The 19,353-nt window shown below is 41.0% G+C and overlaps 1 protein-coding gene across 1 annotated transcript; it reads left to right on the forward strand.

Moving 5' to 3' along the window:
- Nucleotides 1-701: 701 nt before the first annotated feature.
- LOC139701722 (uncharacterized) lies at nucleotides 702-8,508 on the forward strand. The gene is made up of 3 exons (XM_071601256.1): nucleotides 702-867; nucleotides 6,269-6,392; nucleotides 6,540-8,508. Exons 1-3 carry the CDS (start codon nucleotides 702-704, stop codon nucleotides 8,506-8,508), a joined length of 2,259 nt encoding a protein of 752 aa, XP_071457357.1.
- Nucleotides 8,509-19,353: the final 10,845 nt, after the last annotated feature.

The following is a 19,353-nucleotide window of genomic DNA, read 5'->3' on the forward strand; positions in this document are numbered from 1 at the left end:
TGAATGCTAGTGATTTGATTGAATTTTCTATATTTTATTTACTCAAATTTTAAATAACATTAGTTTTCTGTTATTGCACATAATTCGTACATTTTAACTTGTGCATTTTAGTCAATATCTTCATTTTTTTCTCCAATGTCTTAAGAATGTAAGATCTCATAAACTCTTCTTACGCCTTCACATACTTAGTGTTGTTGGAATCTTTGAAGACAAGTTGCTAGAATCCAAATCCTGGAACTACTTGTTGCCTTTGGAAAGTATAAAATTTACATGGCATCTTTTGGTCATTTTAAAATAACAACGGCAAAAAATACATCTGTATAATGAGTCAAAATTAGAATTAGTGGAATATTGTATGTAAAACAAAATATTTTAAACACAATATGTTAGCTTTTATTATTGTTGTGATATAAGAGTTCACCTCCTGTTTCTTTTATTGTTTTATTATTTTTTTAAATGGCTGCACTATATTTGTACCTAAAAGTGGAATTTATTGTGATATGATTAGACATATCACATATGTTTAGATAATGTTTTAGGTACCTTTTTTTTTTTTTTTTTTTTGCTGCTGTGACCAAAAAAAAACCTGACAAGAACAATTAGAAGAAGAAAAGTTTATTTGGGGACTCATGGTTTTTTAGACATATCTGTCCAAAGATGGCTGACTTCATTGCTGTGGGTCCAAGGTGAGGCAAAACATCATGGGGGAAGGGTGTGGTGGAGGAGGAAAGCAGCTGCCAGCACAGCACCAGGAAGCACAGAGAGAGATTAAGTTCCCCTCACCAAGGACAAAATATAGACCTCAAAGACAGGCCCTCAATGATCATCTCCTCCAGCCACTCTACCTGCCTACAGTTACCCCCCCAGGTAATCCCTATGAGAGAATTAATGCACTGATTAGGTGAAGACTCTCATAACCCAATCATTTCACCTCTAAGCTTTCTTGCATTTTTCTCACAAATAACCCTTGGGGGAACCTCATATATAAACCATATGCATAGTTTCATTAATTTTATTTTGCTCTTCCTCCCTTTTCCATCCCTTCTCTACTCAACTCATTTCCCTTTCTCTAGCCCATTGATCTTACTTCTGTTATCATGAGTTCTCCCCAATTTCTTAAAATTCTTCATATCTCCATAGCTTCTGTATATAAGAGAAAACATTCAACACTTGACTTTCTGTGTTGGACTTATTTCTCCACTTCCATGCATTTTACAAATAAATGACATGACTTCATTCTTCTTTATGGCTGAGTAAACTCCGTTGTGTACATATGCCATATTTTCTTTATTCAGTTATCTGTTGACAGGTATTTGGGATGATTCTACAACTTGGCTGTTGTGAACTGTGTTGCTATAGACATTGAGTGACTATCACTATAGCAACTGATTTTAGCACTTTGGGACAAACACCAAGAAGTGGGATAGCTGAGTCATATGATGGCCCATCCCTATTCTTTTGAGAACTCTCTGTACCACTTGCCACAGTGGTTGTGCTAATTTGCAGTCCCATCAACAATGCATAAGTGTACCTTTTTTTTCTCACATTCTCCCCAGAAGTTATTATTTTTTTGTATTTTTCATGATTGCCATTCTTACTGGAGATGAAATCTCATTGTAATTTTGATTTGCATCTCCCTGATTGCTAAGGATGTTGAACACTTCTTTTCATATATTTTGGACATTTGAATTTCTTCTTTTGAGAAATGTGTGTCTAGTTCTTTTGTCTATTTATCGATTGGGTTTTTTTTTTGATGTTAAATTTTTTTATTTCTTTATATATTTTGTTTATTAACCTCTTGTCAGAAGAGTAGGTGATAAATATCTATTTCCCTCACACAGGCTATCCCTTCACGGTCTTAATTGATTTCTTTGCTGTGCAGAATCTTTTCAATTTGAATACTTCCCACTTATTGATTCTTGGTTTTATTTCTTTAAGCTTTAGAAGTCTTATTAGGGAAGTCAGTGCTTGTGCCAATATGTTGAAGTGTTGATCCTATGTTTTATTCTGGCATGTTTCTAGTTGATTCCTAGGTCTTTTATTCATTTTGAGTAGGTTTTTGTGCAGGGTGAGAGACAGAGATCTACTTTTATTTTTCTACATATTGATATCCTGTTTTCTTAGTTTAACAGGAATTTCTCTGCCTCTGCTGGTGGGTGGGCTCTGTGTACGCTGCAGGCCTCTGTATTCATGACATGTGTTGCAGTTCTTATTGGTGTTGTAACAGACAGTTACTTTTTTGTGAATTCAAATAACAAAATCCACCAATGAGGATGAGTGAGTGTAAGAACAGGATTTACTCAAGTGTGAATAGAATTTCTGCAAGGTGAGGGGAGACCCCAAGAGTGGTTGCTGCTTGAGTGTATTAGTGTGAGGTCTTATGTAGCACTCTGGTCAACACTCTGGGTCCAAATTTATGCTAATCAGGTTTTTGAAAAGTACCAGTGCTATTGATTAGCCCTGCAATCCCATTCAAGTCTGCTCTACTTCCACTTTCCCACAGGTCATAAGGAAGCAGAAAGCAGGAGGTTGAAGTTTTGAGATCACAGATGCTGGAGGGGAGGATTGCACACCCAGTGTTGTGTGGAGAAGGCATCCACACAAGCCCACACCAGCCCCCACAGGGTAATGGTGCTGGCTGGCTGTGCACCTGTGCCAGCATGGCAGACTCCACGCAGCTGTGTCCTAGGCTTACTGCACTTGCTCCCACTCACCCAGTGAACACTGCTTCACTGCCACTTTTTGGCGGGGGTTACTCATTGGCTGCATGGCTCAGTGATTGAGAGCCATGTGATCAGCACTTTTTTTTTTTAATGTTATATTTTCTTCAATGTATATTTTGAGACCTAGGTCAAGGATCAGCTGACTGTATCTGTGTGGATTCATTTATGTGTTTTCTATCCTGGTCTTCGTCTCCGTTTTTATGACAAAAACATGCTATTTTCATAAGTGTATCTCTCTTTTTTATTTCTTACATACATGACAATAGTGGAATGCATTACATTCATAATTATCTATTCACAGCATAATTTTTCGTAACTCTCTATATAAAGTATGTTCACACCAAATTATGCTATTATACATGACCTTTCTTCTTCTTTTTTTTTTTTTTGCATCACAATTCTTAATTCACCTTTATACCACAATTTATCATATCTCTGTTTGTATATAAGGTATGTTGACACAAAATTCACATTTTACATGTATTTTGTATAATGTATTTCTATAGTATAGTTTTAAAGCAAGTATTGTGATGCCCCTAACATCACTTTTATTGCTCAGGATTGAACTGAGTCTTTTTATTCTTCCAAACAAAATTTATTTGGAAATTTTATTTGGGGAGTCTTTTTTTTTCTTCCAAATGAATTTTAGGACTGTTTTTCTTTTGTTTTGTGAAGAATGTCATTGGCATTTTTATGGAATAACATTGAATCCATATAACACTTTTGGTAATATGGCCATTTTGACAATAGTAATTCTCCCTTTCCATGAGCCTTTTAGCTCTTTCTAAATTCTAGTTCTTCAATTTCTTCTTTCTTTTCTTTTCTCTTTATCTCTTGATTTCTTCTTACCCTTATTTTGTCCTATTTAACATTATACTCAGCAGCTTCCACTTTTGCCTGGGAATGGCATGCTTCCAAAATAATTGTTTTCCTCCCAGGATGCTGGATTGTGTCATTTTTACACTTGATCTTAGCCAAAAGGCCGAGAAAGGATGGATTGTGTCATTTTTGAAAGTGAATAGTCTTGATAACCTCATGTGCTCACTGAAGGGCCATTACTTGTTCATTATTCTCTAATTTTAACTGTAAAAGCCCATTTATATTCTTTTTTTTTTTTGAGAGAGAGAGAGAGAAAGAAAGAGAGAATTTTAATATTTATTGTTTAGTTTTCGGCAGACACAACATCTTTGTTTGTATGTGGTGCAGAGGATCGAACCTGGGCCGCACGCATGCCAGGTAAGCGCGCTACCGCTTGAGCCACATCACCAGCCCTCATATTGTTTTTATACCTTCATGAATGTTAAAATGGGCATAGAATTTTAGATTAAGAATTATTTCCTTCAATCTTTTTTACTACTTTATATTGTTATGAATTATATTATTGCTATTATTGATGAAGAGAAATCTGTGATCAATATACACACATATATAATAATGAAATATATATGTGTGTGTATATATATATATATATATATATATATATACACATGCATACACACATATATATAATGAAATATATATAATGAAATATTATTCAGCCTTAAAAATAATGGGTAAAGAAAATGTGATATATATATATATATATATATATATATATATATATATATATCACATACACACATATATACAAATGGACAAAGAAAATGTGATATGTATGTATATACATACATATGTACATTTGGTTATTATATTCATACATATCACATATATACATACATATCACATTTTCTTTACCCATTCATCAGCTGATGAACACACAAGATGCTTCTATTTCTGGGCTGTTGTAAATAGTACAGCAGTAAACATAAGTATGCACATGTCTCTTCAATATACTGATTTTATATTTACCTTGGCTATGTGCCCAGTATTGGGATTGCTGGATCATATGCTAGTCTTATTTTAATTTTTGAAGGACTTTCTACAAAGTTTTTCATATTGGCTAAACTAATTTATATTCCTCCCAATAGTGGGCAAGTATTGGATTTTCTCTACATTCTCTCCATCACTTGTTATCTTACTTATATTGATAACACATAAGCAAAATGGGGTGAGGTAATATCCCATTGTGAGTTTGAATGATATTTCCCTGATGATTTTAAAATAAGATTATTCTTATTAGTATACTGTTGAGTTTTTGGAGTTCTTAATACATTCTGGATAGTAACTCATTGTCAGATGTACAGTATGCATGAATTTTCTACTATTCTTTAGTTGACTCTTCACTCTGTTGATGGTTTGCTGTGTATAAACTTTTTTCTGATATAGTACAATTTGTCTATTTTAACTTTTTTCCTTGTGCATTGGGGGTCTTTTCTAAAAAGTACATGTTAATTCCAACATTTTAAAATATTTACTCTACTTTTATTACTAGTGGATTTATGGTTTCAGTCCTCATATTTAAGTCTTTGATCCGTTTTTAATGGATTTTTGTAACTTCTGAAAGATAGGAGTTCTGTTTCATCTTTCTGTGTGTGGCTATCCAATTTTCCCAGCACTATTTATTGAAAAGTGATATTTTCTCAACATGTACTTTTATCACCTTTGTCAAAAATCAGTTGTCTGTAGATATGTGGCTTTACTTCTAGGTTCTCTTTTGTGTTCTGTTGGTCTCTGTGTTTGAGAGTTAGTATCAATTTTTTCAATGTCTGTAAAAGTCAGGGTGAAACTATCTGGTCCTGGGAGTTCCTTTGCTGGGACAGATTTTATTACTGATTCAATCTGTTACTTGTTATTAGTGTGTTCACGTTCTATATTTCTTCATGATTCAATCTTGATAAGGTGAATGTGTCCAGGGACTTTCCATTTCTTCTAGGGTATCAAATTTGTTGACATATAGTTGCTCATAATAATCTCTAATAAACTTTTTTTTCATTTCTGTGAGTTATAATGTTTCCTGGGGTTTTTTATGATTTTATTTGAGTCGTCTTCTCCTTTATTTAGTTCAGTTGAGGATTTTTTTTTCTACCATTATCTGTTTGAAGAACTGGCTTTTTGTTTCACCCATCTTTCCTATTTTGTCTTTTAGCCACTATTTCATTTTGAAGGACCTCAAGGCCCCAGGCCCAACATTAGGAAATCTAACCCCTGGGCCCTGAAGTTGCAAGATGCTCCCTTATACAACCCCCATGCCAAGACCCCTCCAGCAGCACGTAGCATTTCAAGTCCTGCACAATGCTACCACAAGATGTTTCATATAGATAACCCTAACGGTCAAACTTGAGGATGCAGGTTTAAAAACAGGAACTAAAAGAATAGAATGCAAGTTTAAAATAGGAATTAAAAAAAGGAGACAGGATGCCATTCTATGGTTTTCCCGAGAACAATAAGTTGAAAAACAAGTTTACCCTCTAGGTGACCCACTGACTGGATTCAGAAGGTCCAACAGGAAGACTGTCACTGTGCTATGCTAAGAACTAACCCACTTATTCCCTATAAAAGATGTATGCCCCAAAGCCCGGTGTGCCAGTCCACCGAAGCTCCGGCTGAGGTTTCGCTGAGCACCCGCAGGCGCCTGTGTATCAATAAATCGCCTCTTGCTTTTGCAGCCAGTGCCTCGTGCGTCTTTCTTGGACAGGGAATCGGCGGGTCTTTCATTTGGCGAGCCAGCCAGGAGCACTCCTGTAACCCCATCCGGATCCCTGCCCGAGGAACTCCCGACATCACTGGGAGGTAAGCTGGCCAGCTCAAACTTTCTGTCTTGTTGTCCTGTTGGCTATCTGTTCTTTGTTCCGCGCAGCGTCTGTAAGACTATATGATGATCCTAGGCATAGTCATTTAGTATTCTGAGGCAGTTCTGTAGTCAATTTGTATTCTGAGGCAGTTTGAGAAGGAGTTGACGAACTCGGACTTCTCCCCTGCCACCCTGGGAGACGTCCCAGGGATCAGAGGGGTCCATTTCTTTGGGGCCCCCGGTGTTTCCGAGGATTACACCATCTTTGTAGGCGACGGAGAAGTACAAACTTCTCCCAGGCCATCTGATTTTTTCGGTTTCCACCGAAGCCGCGCAGCGATCTCACTGTTTGGTTTCGTTTTTGTGTCGTTGTGTCTGTCTCTCTATTTCCTCTCCGAGAATAACATGGGACAATCACTAACAACCCCTTTGAGCCTCACTCTAGATCATTGGCAAGACATTCAAGAGCGGGCAAACAACTTGTCCGTGGCAGTTAGGAAGAAGAAGTGGAAAACTCTCTGTACTTCCGAATGGCCAGCATTCAACACCGGCTGGCCAGCAGAGGGGACCTTTAACATTGATCTTATCTTACAGGTGAAAACCCGAATCTTCACCCACGGTCCTCATGGACACCCCAACCAGATACCCTACATTGTCACCTGGGAGGACTTAGCTTCCAACCCACCCCCTTGGGTTGCTCCTTTCTCTCTACCCAAGCCCCCTCTCCGTTCTCCCCTTGAACCCTCTTCTCCCCTTGAACCCTCTGCTCCCCTTGAACCCTCTGCTCCCCTTGAACCCTCTGCTCCCCTTATTCCAGTTCCCCCTCCCCAAACCTCTCGCCTTTACCCTGTCCTTAACAAATCTGAGACCTTAATTAAATCAGGGGCAACACCAAAGAAAGTTCTACCACCAGAAGACTCAGCCCTGATTGACCTGCTGACGGACGAGCCTCCTCCCTATCAGCCCCAGCCCTTACAAGCCCCTGAACCTGATCAAGCATCCTCCGAGGACGAAAACCAAGAAGGCCCAGTCGCCAATGCTCCCCCGGATCCATCTCCCATGGTGGGACGGCTCCGGGGACGCCGGGATCACACCGCCCCAGGAAACACCTCCAGAGTTCTCCCCCTGCGACAGGCGGGAGGCCCCAACGGCCAATATCAGTATTGGCCTTTTTCTGCCTCTGACCTCTATAACTGGAAAACCCATAACCCTTCCTTTTCTAAAGACCCTATAGCTCTAACCTCTTTGATTGAGTCTATCCTAGTAACTCACCAGCCAACATGGGATGATTGCCAGCAGCTCCTGCAAATTCTCCTCACTTCAGAGGAGAAACAAAAAGTTCTTTTGGAAGCTCGCAAAAATGTGCCAGGGGACGATGGGCGTCCCACCCAACTCCCAAATTTGATTAACGAAGCTTTTCCTTTAACCCGGCCAAACTGGGACCATGCGACTGAAGCAGGTAGGGACCACCTACGTCTCTATCGCCAGTTACTCATAGCGGGTCTCCATGCAGCAGGGCGGCGGCCCACCAATTTGGCTCAGGTAAGACAGACTACCCAAGGGGCAGAAGAGACCCCGACAGCATTCCTAGAAAGATTGAAAGAGGCATATCGGAGGTTTACTCCTTTTGATCCTGATAGTGAGGACCAGAAAGGAAATGTATCCATGGCTTTCATTTGGCAGTCCGCCCCAGATATCAGGTCTAAGTTGCAGAGACTAGATAACTTACAAGATTTTTCTCTGGCAGACTTACTGAAGGAAGCCGAAAAGATATATAACAAAAGAGAAACTCCAGAGGAACGAGAGGACAGGATCAGAAAGATGCAGGAAGAACGAGAACTTAAGCTTAGAGAGGAATCAGACAAGAAAGAAAGAGAAAGAGAACGAAGGCGTAACAGGGAACTAAGTAAAATATTGGCCACCGTAGTTCAGGCAGGACATCAGGGAAACAGAGTAAGCAGGGACAGGGAGCAAAGCAGACCCCGTGTAGACCGAGATCAATGTGCCTACTGCAAGGAAAAAGGACACTGGGTAAAGGATTGCCCAAAGAGACCCCCCAACCCCAGGAGAGATACCAACCGGGCTCCCCGACTGCTAACATTAGATGAAGATTAGGGGAGTCAGGGCCAGGAGCTCCCCCCTGAGCCCCGGGTAACTCTCCAAGTAGGGGGGCAACCTGTGACCTTCCTAGTGGATACAGGAGCCCAACACTCGGTGCTGACACAGACACCCGGACCCATGAGCCACAAAACAACGTGGGTCCAAGGTGCCACTGGGAGCAAACCTTACCGATGGACCACCAAAAGAGAAGTACACCTTACCACAGGTAAGGTTTCCCATTCGTTTCTACATGTGCCTGACTGTCCGTATCCACTGCTGGGAAGAGACTTATTGACTAAATTGAGAGCCCAAATTTATTTTAAAGATGGGAGCGTCTCCATCACGGGGCCAAACCAGACTCCCTTACATGTATTGACTTTCAAATTGGAAGACGAATATAAACTTTTTGACAAACCCTCGGTATCTATGAAAGACATGGACTATTGGCTTAGTTCCTACCCGGAGGCCTGGGCTGAAACCGGAGGAATGGGAATGGCAAAACAACGGCCCCCAATAGTCATTCATCTGAAGGCCGCTGTTACTCCCATTAATATCAAACAATATCCTATGTCAAGAGAGGCCTATCAGGGCATCAAGCCGCACATCAAACGCCTCCTAGACCAAGGCATCCTAACACCTTGCCAATCGCCCTGGAACACCCCATTACTGCCAGTTAAAAAGCCGGGGACAAATGATTACAGACCAGTCCAAGACTTAAGGGAAGTTAACAAGAGGGTAGAAGATATTCACCCCACAGTGCCAAACCCTTACAATCTCCTTAGCACTTTGCCTCCTACTCATACTTGGTATACTGTTCTGGATCTGAAAGATGCTTTTTTCTGCCTAAGACTGTCTCCCCAAAGTCAGGCTCTCTTCGCATTTGAATGGAAAGATCCCGAAGGAGGAGTCTCTGGACAACTGACCTGGACGAGACTGCCACAAGGATTCAAAAACAGCCCAACACTCTTCGATGAGGCTTTGCATCAGGATTTGGCAGACTTCCGTGTAAGACACCCTTCCCTAATCATGCTTCAATATGTAGATGACATCTTGCTGGCTGCAACCTCCGAGGAAGATTGCCAGGCAGGTACGGAGGAATTGTTGCAAACTTTGGGACTACTAGGGTATAGGGCATCAGCAAAAAAGGCCCAAATCTGTCAGACAAAAGTAACCTATCTGGGTTATGAACTCCATGATGGTCAACGATGGTTGACAGCTGCCAGAAAAGAGACTATCTCAAGTATACCAACCCCCCAGAGTCCCAAGCAACTGCGAGAATTCCTGGGGACCGCAGGTTTCTGTAGACTCTGGATTCCTGGGTTTGCTGAGATAGCAGCCCCCTTGTATCTACTAACTAAGCAAGGTAACTCCTTTGCTTGGACTAAGGAACATCAATCGGCATTTGATCACATCAAATTGGCTCTTCTGTCAGCCCCTGCTTTGGGCTTACCGGACGTTACCAAGCCCTTTGATCTATTTATAGATGAAAAACGGGGTTATGCAAAAGGGGTTTTAACCCAAAAACTAGGGCCCTGGAGGCGACCTATAGCCTACCTGTCAAAGAAATTAGATCCACTGGCAGCAGGATGGCCACCATGCCTCCGGATGATTGCAGCTGTGGCTCTTCTGATTAAGGATGCCACTAAACTGACTTTGGGACAGCCATTAACCCTGTTAACTCCTCATGCCATCGAAACTGTAATTCGCCAGCCGCCTGATCGCTGGATGTCAAATGCCCGACTCACCCATTACCAGTCTTTGTTATTGGACACCGACCGAATTCAGTTTGGTCCCATGGTAACATTGAATCCAGCGACTCTCCTGCCGCTCCCAGGAAAAGCAGATCCTCACAACTGCCAGCAGATTCTTGCAGAGACACAGGGAACCCGGCCGGACCTCACCGACCAACCAATGAAGGATGCAGAGCTGGTCTGGTACACAGATGGAAGCAGTTATCTGCTCAATGGAGAAAGACGAGCAGGAGCAGCCATCACCACCGAATCTGAGGTAATATGGGCGAGTGCACTTCCGGGAGGAACATCAGCTCAGCGGGCAGAACTGATAGCGCTGACTCAAGCGTTAAAGTTGGCAGAGGGGAAGAGACTAAACGTGTACACTGACAGTAGATATGCCTTTGCTACTGCTCACATACACGGAGAAATTTACAGACGCCGGGGGCTACTAACCTCAGAGGGAAAAGAAATCAAAAATAAAGCTGAAATATTAGCTTTACTTAAAGCTTTATTCTTGCCTAAAAAGTTAAGTATCATGCATTGCCCCGGTCATCAAAAAGGTAATACTCCAGAGGCCAAAGGGAACAGATTAGCAGATGAAACAGCCAAGAAGGCAGCCCTAGGACCGCAGCTTTTGATAGTGACTCTATTGCCCCAACAAGCAGACCCACAACATGATGACCATGAAGAACACTGGGTCTATGAAGACAAGGATTTAAGTGTCATACAGAAACTGGGAGCCACCTATGACCCCGAGAAAGATGTCTGGAAATATCGAGGAAAGACTATTATGCCCCTCAAAAATTCAAAACAATTAGTGAAGTCCCTACACAGACTGACACATCTTGGGGCTAAAAAGATGAAGGAGCTCTTAGAGCGTGGGGAAGGTACTTTATATCTTCCAAACAGGGATCAACTTCTGCGCCAGGAGGCAGAAAACTGTCAAGCATGTGCCCAGGTAAATGCTGGTAAGATCAAAATTGGAACAGGGATCCGGATGAAAGGCCATAAGCCCGGAACCCATTGGGAAATGGACTTCACTGAAATCAAACCTGGTATGTATGGCTACAAATATCTTTTGGTTTTTGTTGACACTTTCTCTGGATGGACAGAGGCATTCCCAACGCGGCATGAGACTGCTAAGGTGGTTGCAAAGAAATTACTGGAAGAAATCTTTCCCAGGTATGGAGTACCTGGGACCATTGGGTCAGATAACGGGCCTGCCTTTGTCTCCCAGGTAAGTCAGATGGTGGCCAATACATTGGGGATTAATTGGAAATTACATTGTGCTTACAGACCCCAAAGTTCAGGACAGGTAGAAAGGATGAATAGAACCATCAAGGAGACTTTAACTAAATTAACGCTCGAAACTGGCACTAGAGACTGGGTACAACTCCTACCTTTAGCTTTATACCGGGCCCGGAACACCCCAGGCCCACAGGGGCTGACCCCATTTGAGATTTTGTACGGTGCACCGCCACCTGCTGTTAACTTTTATGAAACTGAAACTTATGCCTCCCTCACCCCATCTATGCAGACTCATTTGCGTGCCTTGCAGTTGGTCCAGAACGAGGTTTGGAAGCCTCTGGCCGCAGCATACAAGGAGGAACTCAAAACCCCCTCGCTGCCACATCCCTTCAAAGTCGGAGACACCGTCTGGGTACGCAGGCACCAGAGCAAGAACCTCGAACCGCGGTGGAAAGGACCTTACACCATCCTGCTGACCACTCCCACTGCAATCAAAGTAGACGGCATCACCGCTTGGATCCACGCTTCCCACGTGAAAACTGCACATCCACAGGAGCCCACTGACGCCACTTCAGAGCCTGAATGGAAATTGCAACGCACCCAGAACCCGCTAAAGATAAGACTTACCCGCTGTTGATTTTTCTTGCTCTGTGCTCTATCTTTCCCATATCAGTTGCTAGGCACCAACTCTATGATCTCAATCGGCCTATACGCCAGACATGGCAAATACTATTGGGGGCGGGAGACATAATTTGGGAAAAAACATCCACAAAGTACCCCCTCTGGGCTTGGTGGCCTAACCTGGAGCCAGATCTTTGTCACATACTGGCAGGGTCAGAAGACTTTGATATTCCAACTACTGACCCAGCTAAACCGAGTGGGCCAGAAGTGTGCATCTCCAGCGGGCGCTGCCCTTGCTCACGCTATCCGGCAGGATGTAGGGATCCAAGGGCTCGGGCAGCTCTAAGAAAAAAATCATTCTATGTATGCCCCAGGGACGGGAGAACTAAGTCGCAAGCACGTAAATGTGGGCAACATGAAAGTTATTATTGTAAGGCTTGGGTATGTGAAACTACGGGGGATGCATACTGGAACCCTAGCTCATCCAGGGATTTGATCCAAGTAAAAAGAGAAAAGCAAAATGAGCCCCCACTTTCTACAGACTATTGTAAAAGTACACCTGGGACAGTCAACACCTTATGGTATGGGGACGGGCCATGCACCATGTTTGCCTGCAACCCCTTAAACATTACCTTTACTAAGGCAGGCAGAACATCAAAAGATTGGTTACAAGGGAAGCTATGGGGACTACGGGTATATCATCAGACTGCATATGACCCGGGGGTCCTATTCAAAATTAGGTTAACTATAAAAGTTGACCCCCAGCCGATAGGCCCTAACAAGATACTCCAAGACCAAAAGGCTCCTCCTCCAAAAAAAATATAAACAGGCACCCTCAAGACCAACGTCCCCATCTAATACCATCCGTCCAACCCCCTCCACTCCTCCGACCGTGGCAGTTATCACTAATCCTACTTTACCAGGGTCAGGAGAAAGACTAATGGACCTAGTTGAAGGGGGATACCAAGCCCTCAATTCCACCCAGCCCAATCTCACTGAGTCCTGCTGGATTTGCCTCCAGGCAAGCCCCCCCTACTATGAAGGAGTAGCTATTAATGGAAATTTCACCTATGGCACCTCCACCAGCTGCAACTGGGAGACAAGACACAGGTTGACACTGCCTGAAGTAACCGGTTCAGGAACATGCATAGGAGGCTCCTCTATGTTAAGAGAGCTCTGTGTACGTACTGCAACCGTGTCATCCTCTGACACATCCAGCTACTTAGTGCCTCCAACAGGACTCTACTGGGCATGTAACACTGGGATTACACCATGTGTTGCGATAGCCAATTTCAACCAGTCTAAAGATTTTTGTGTGTTAGTCCAGATCTATCCACGGCTACTCTATTATTCCACAGAAGAATTTGAGGGACATTTCATGAGCCGGACTCGTTTCACCCGAGAGCCTATTAGCATTACCCTGGCAGTCTTGTTGGGAGCCGGAGTATTGGCCGGGGTTGGGACTGGGGCTGCAGCTCTGATTGAGGGCCCTCGACAGCTAGGGATTTTGGAGACTGCAATCCAACAAGACCTAAGAGCAATAGAAACCTCTGTAACTGCTTTAGAAAAATCCCTAACCTCCTTATCAGAGGTTGTTTTGCAGAATAGACGAGGTCTGGACCTATTATTCTTGAAGGAAGGAGGACTTTGTGCGGCCTTAAAGGAAAACTGTTGCTTTTACACAGATCACACAGGGGTAGTAAGGGAATCTATGACCAAGCTTAGAGAAAGACTGGATGCACGGGAAAAATCCCTGCGAGGCTCCCAAAGTTGGTTTGAAAGCTGGTATAATAAATCCCCTTGGCTAACTACTATATTATCTACTGTAGCTGGCCCCCTGATTATATTACTGTTAATTTTAACATTTGGACCCTGCATATTTAACAAACTAATGCAATTTATGAAAGAAAGACTGTCCGTAATCCAAACTATGGTCCTCGCGCAGCAATATCAAGTACTCCAACAACACGCCGAGCCATCAACTGAGCAAATGCTGAATTCTGAGCAGATAGATCAATGGATATAGGATTATATCCCGGATAAAGAAAAGGGGGGAATGAAGGACCTCAAGGCCCCAGGCCCAACATTAGGAAATCTAACCCCTGGGCCCTGAAGTTGCAAGATGCTCCCTTATACAACCCCCATGCCAAGACCCCTCCAGCAGCACGTAGCATTTCAAGTCCTGCACAATGCTACCACAAGATGTTTCATATAGATAACCCTAACGGTCAAACTTGAGGATGCAGGTTTAAAAACAGGAACTAAAAGAATAGAATGCAAGTTTAAAATAGGAATTAAAAAAAGGAGACAGGATGCCATTCTATGGTTTTCCCGAGAACAATAAGTTGAAAAACAAGTTTACCCTCTAGGTGACCCACTGACTGGATTCAGAAGGTCCAACAGGAAGACTGTCACTGTGCTATGCTAAGAACTAACCCACTTATTCCCTATAAAAGATGTATGCCCCAAAGCCCGGTGTGCCAGTCCGCCGAAGCTCCGGCTGAGGTTTCGCTGAGCACCCGCAGGCGCCTGTGTATCAATAAATCGCCTCTTGCTTTTGCAGCCAGTGCCTCGTGCGTCTTTCTTGGACAGGGAATCGGCGGGTCTTTCAATTTCTGTTCCTTGTTCATTATTTATTTCCTGCTAATAAATGTGGCTATTTTGTAGTTCTTGTTTTTGTAGTTCCTTCACATGGAGAAACACATTGTTGAAGTTATGATCTTTCTACATTTTTGATATAGGTCTTGATTGCTATAAATTTTCCTGTTGGTACTACCTTTGTTTTACCTTTGAGTGTTGATAAGTTGTATCTCTATTATTGTGAGTTTTGATTTTTTTGAAATTTTGCTTTTGATTTTTTCTTTGACCCACTTGTTCAAGAGAAAGTTATTGAATTCCCATGTATTTGTATAATTTTTTTCAAATTTTTCTTTTTTGTGATTTATAGTGTTATTGAATTGTGTGTAAAAGAGGAATTTGATCTTATTTCAGTCTTTCCTAATTTCTTCAGACTTGTTTTATGGCCTATCATATGATCTGTCCTGGTGAATGTTCCACATGCTGATGAGAACAATGTTTATTAAGCAGATTTTGAAAGAAGGTTCTGAAAATGTTGGTTAGTTTCATTCAGTCTAGCATGCAATTTAACTTTGCTGCTTGTTGATTTCTGTTTGACATTCCATGGCTGAAATTTGTGTATTAAAGTCATCTCATCTTCTGCAGTTAGTTTGTTAGAATCTATCTTTTCCTTTAGGCTCATTATTACATACAAATTTGTTCTCCAACATTGAGTACATATATATGTAGAATCTCTTGATAAATGGATACCTTTATCATTATATAATGATCTTCCTCATCTCTTTTTTATGGCTTTTGATTTAAAGTATATTTTATCTGATGTAAATGTGGCTATTTTATGTTTCTTTTGGGTTCCACTCCCATGTAACACCTTATTCTAGCACTTTACTTTCTGTAGATGTGAGTCTTTAAAGGTGGACTAACTTAATATTTCTCGTAATCAACATATAGTTGGGTCTTTTTTTCCCATTTAATTACTCTATGACTTTTTATCTATCTATCTATCTATCTATCTATCTATCTATCTATCTATCTATATTTATTTATTTATTTTGGTACTGAGATTGAACCCAGGGATTCTTAACCACTGAACCATATCCCCAGACCCACTTTTTAATTTTGCTTTGGACCTCACTAAATTGCTGAGGCCGGCTTTGAACTTCTGATCCTTCTGTCTAAGCCTACTGAGATTTGGGGGATTATAAGCATTTGCTACAGTACTGGGCCCTGTATGTTTTTTAATTGTACAATATAATCCATTTACATCCAGTGTGGTTATTGATATGTAAGATCTTGCTGCAGTCATTTTGTAACTTCTTTCATAGTTTTATTATGATTCCTTACTTTTCTCCCCACACTCTGTCATGGCATTCTCATGTGATTAAGTTATTTATTTTAGTAACATATTTTGATTTCTTGCTTATTGTTTTTGACTTGTTTATTGTATATTTTTGGTTTGTGGATATCAAAAGATTTGAAGAAAAAGCATGTTTTGATTACAGCAAGCTATTATGAAATGAGATAAATTTAATGTGATCATCAAGACAAGAAAAGAAAAAAGGGAAAATATGCTAATAAGAAAACTCTATACTTAAACTCTATTTCTTAACAATCTTTTGAATTTTTTTTATTATATCTCATTGTGCATCTTCCTATATTGCCTCTTTCTTAACCTACTAATGTACTTATTATTATCCCAATCATTCTGCTTAGTCTTCTTACTAAAAATAATGATATACTCATCATAGTTACAATATGGGAAAATTCTAAATTTATATTCTTAGTCTTAGCTATGAGTTTTATACCTTTTCAAAATTTTTTTGTCATAAATATCACTTTCAGCTGGAGGAACTCCCTTGAACATTTTTCATAGAAAGGGAATGACAGAGATTTTATCTTGGTTTTTATTTACCTTTCCTTCATTTCTGAAGGACAGTTTAGCTGGTTGCAGTGTTGTCAATTTGTATGATTTTCTTCTCTTTTTCTTCACTACTGTGAAAAATCTCATTCCACTCTCTACTGACCTATAAGGTTCTGCTAATAAGTTTTCTGTCAGGAGGATTGAGATACCCTTCTGTGTTGCTTCTGTTCTCTTGCTACTTTGAGGATTTTTTTTTTCATTATTGGCCTTTGAGAACTTGATTATATGTCTAAGGATGGAATTTATTGAGTCAAATCTGACTGAGAAATTTTAATTTCTTGTATTTGGATATTTCTAATCTTCTCTAGTTTTGGAAAATTTTCTGTTATTATTTTTTGAATAAACTTCCTACACATTTGGCATCCTTAAGTCCTAATTGAACCCCAGTAACACAAATATTTATTTTTTTTAATGGTGTATTAAATTTCCCATAAACTTTCTTCATACCTCTGAATTTTCATCCAATATTTTATTTTCCAATAGACTATCTTCAAGTCTATTATTTCTTTCTTCTTTTGATTTTCTGCTATTGGTACCTTCTAGTACATTTTAATTTCACTTTCTATATTTTTTAGCTCAAGAATTGTATAGTAGTTTTTTGAAAATTGTTTACATCTTTTTGATAAGTTTTTCTATATTGACTCTCTTCTTGTTTAAAGCTCATTGTGTTTCCTTTAAAATATCTTTTAAATTCTCCATGAGAGAATTTGTCCCATAGAGATTACTGATCTGATCAGTTTCTGGTAACTTATATTGACCATTAAGTGAGGTCATTGTTTCCTCAAAGATGTTGATTATTCTTGGTGTGCAACATCATCTGGGGATTGAAGGATTAGTATTTATTCCCTGTTTCAAAATATGGTTTTGTTTTTGTCTTTCTTTCCTGAAATCCCAGGCAAGCTGCTTGCATCCTCTTAGTATGTGATCACTTCTACTATTTAAGCACTGCATGGAATCCAAGTCCAGCTGTTACAGTAGTCTTTTGTTGGTGTTATCACTGTTTCAAAACTAGAAGGTCTTCCACTCCAGGTTTATCTCAAGTATTTAGTTAGTGTGTTGTTCAGAATGAACAAGGGGAGTACTGAGAAAGGGTAATCTATATCCACAGCTTATTTCTGTGTCCAGATTAGGCCCAGATACCTCCAGCCTGTGGTCAAGGACTGGAGGATTCTGTCCAGTTCTAGGCAGTGTCACCAGGGATAGACCAGCACCCCCATTCCCATGCCATGCTTGTGGCCATCAATGATATATACAGACTGTGTTTTACCCTGGCCATAGCCTACCAAAACCAGCACACCACTGGGGAAGGATCAAGACCCACACTGTTATGGGAGGTCTTCTGCTATAATGGACTTGTGTCCCAAACACTATAACCAGACATAAATTATCATGGCTAGAATACAGTTTCAAAAGATTAGGGTCTTGTGTCTCCACATGACTCTGAGTCAGATCCAGATGCTCAAAGTTTAGGGATGGGGGACACTAGGTTGCTCTCAGTGTTAGCTTTCACCAGCCTGGTGTCAAATTTAGGATCAAATTCCTTTGGTTACTACCTTGTCCTACTCTCAGCAAATGGGGTGTTTTTCCATGCTATAGTAATGCCCAGGATTTGAGTAATATTAGTGAAGGCGGTCTCTTGATTTCTTAGGTTGATAATTAACTAGGGTGTGAGTAAATTCCATAATCATAAGTACCTACACAGTCTGAGGGTGTCTATAAGACCCAAAACATAGTTGTCATTGATGAAGCCAAAATCCAAATCATCCCTACCAGGGCACAGGTCTCTGCCTGGTGCCAAGACAGGTCTAGAGCTCCATCAATGAATACAGACTTGGTGATAATACTAATACTCAAGGTTAGAAATGGGTGGTAGATATAGTCCTTTGACAACTAAGGCTGATATTAAAATGAATTGCACACAGCTAAGAGACCTTCAGTTTCAGGGGAGAGTGTGCCCTAGGATGACCCTAAGGCTAGAAACCAAGTACGCTGTTATGGTTTAGTTATAAGGTGTCCCCCAAAATCTCATGTGTTAAAAATGTAAGAATGTTCAGAGTTGAAATTATTAGATTATGGGAGTGGTAACATAATCAGTGGATTGATCCATTGATGGATTAAGTAGGTAGAAACTGTGGGCAGGTAGGTTGCAGCTGGAGAAAGTAAGTCACTGGGAGCATGATATTGGGGTTTATAATTTGCCCCTGGTAAGTGCAGCTCTCTCTCTCAGTTTCCTGCTTGCCATGTCCTAAGCTATTTCCCTCTGCCAGTCTCTTCTACTTTGGTATTCTACCTCATCTAGTGACCAGAGCTATGCAGTTATCTAACCATGACCTGAACCTCTGAGACCATGAGACACAATAAACTTTCCCTCCTGTAGGTTGTTGCCAAGTTTTTGTTCATGGCAATGCAAAGCTGACTAAAATGCAGGCTGAAACTTTAGTCTGTCCAATTGGCTGATTTCTGCCTGATTCATGGGGTAGACCTAAAGGCTCTGTTTACATGCTTTAGTCTATGTGTGCAGCCTTTGATTTATAATGGGTATGGACTATACATTGATGAACCTGGCAATGAGCTCTAAGACAAAGTACTATGCTGGTTTCAGTGCCTTGTTCCTTCCCCAGAAGACGAAGTCTTGCTTCTCCTCTGTTGCCCAGATTTGGGGGAGTGGTGGTAGAGGCAGTCTTTATGGCATCTAACTAATACAATTTTAGCAGCTCAGTCCAGCAAGTATTGGCTTGGTTGTTGGGGGTCCAACTCTGA

The sequence above is a fragment of the Marmota flaviventris genome, chromosome 14 (assembly GCF_047511675.1).
Source record: "Marmota flaviventris isolate mMarFla1 chromosome 14, mMarFla1.hap1, whole genome shotgun sequence".
Taxonomy (NCBI): domain Eukaryota; kingdom Metazoa; phylum Chordata; class Mammalia; order Rodentia; family Sciuridae; genus Marmota; species Marmota flaviventris.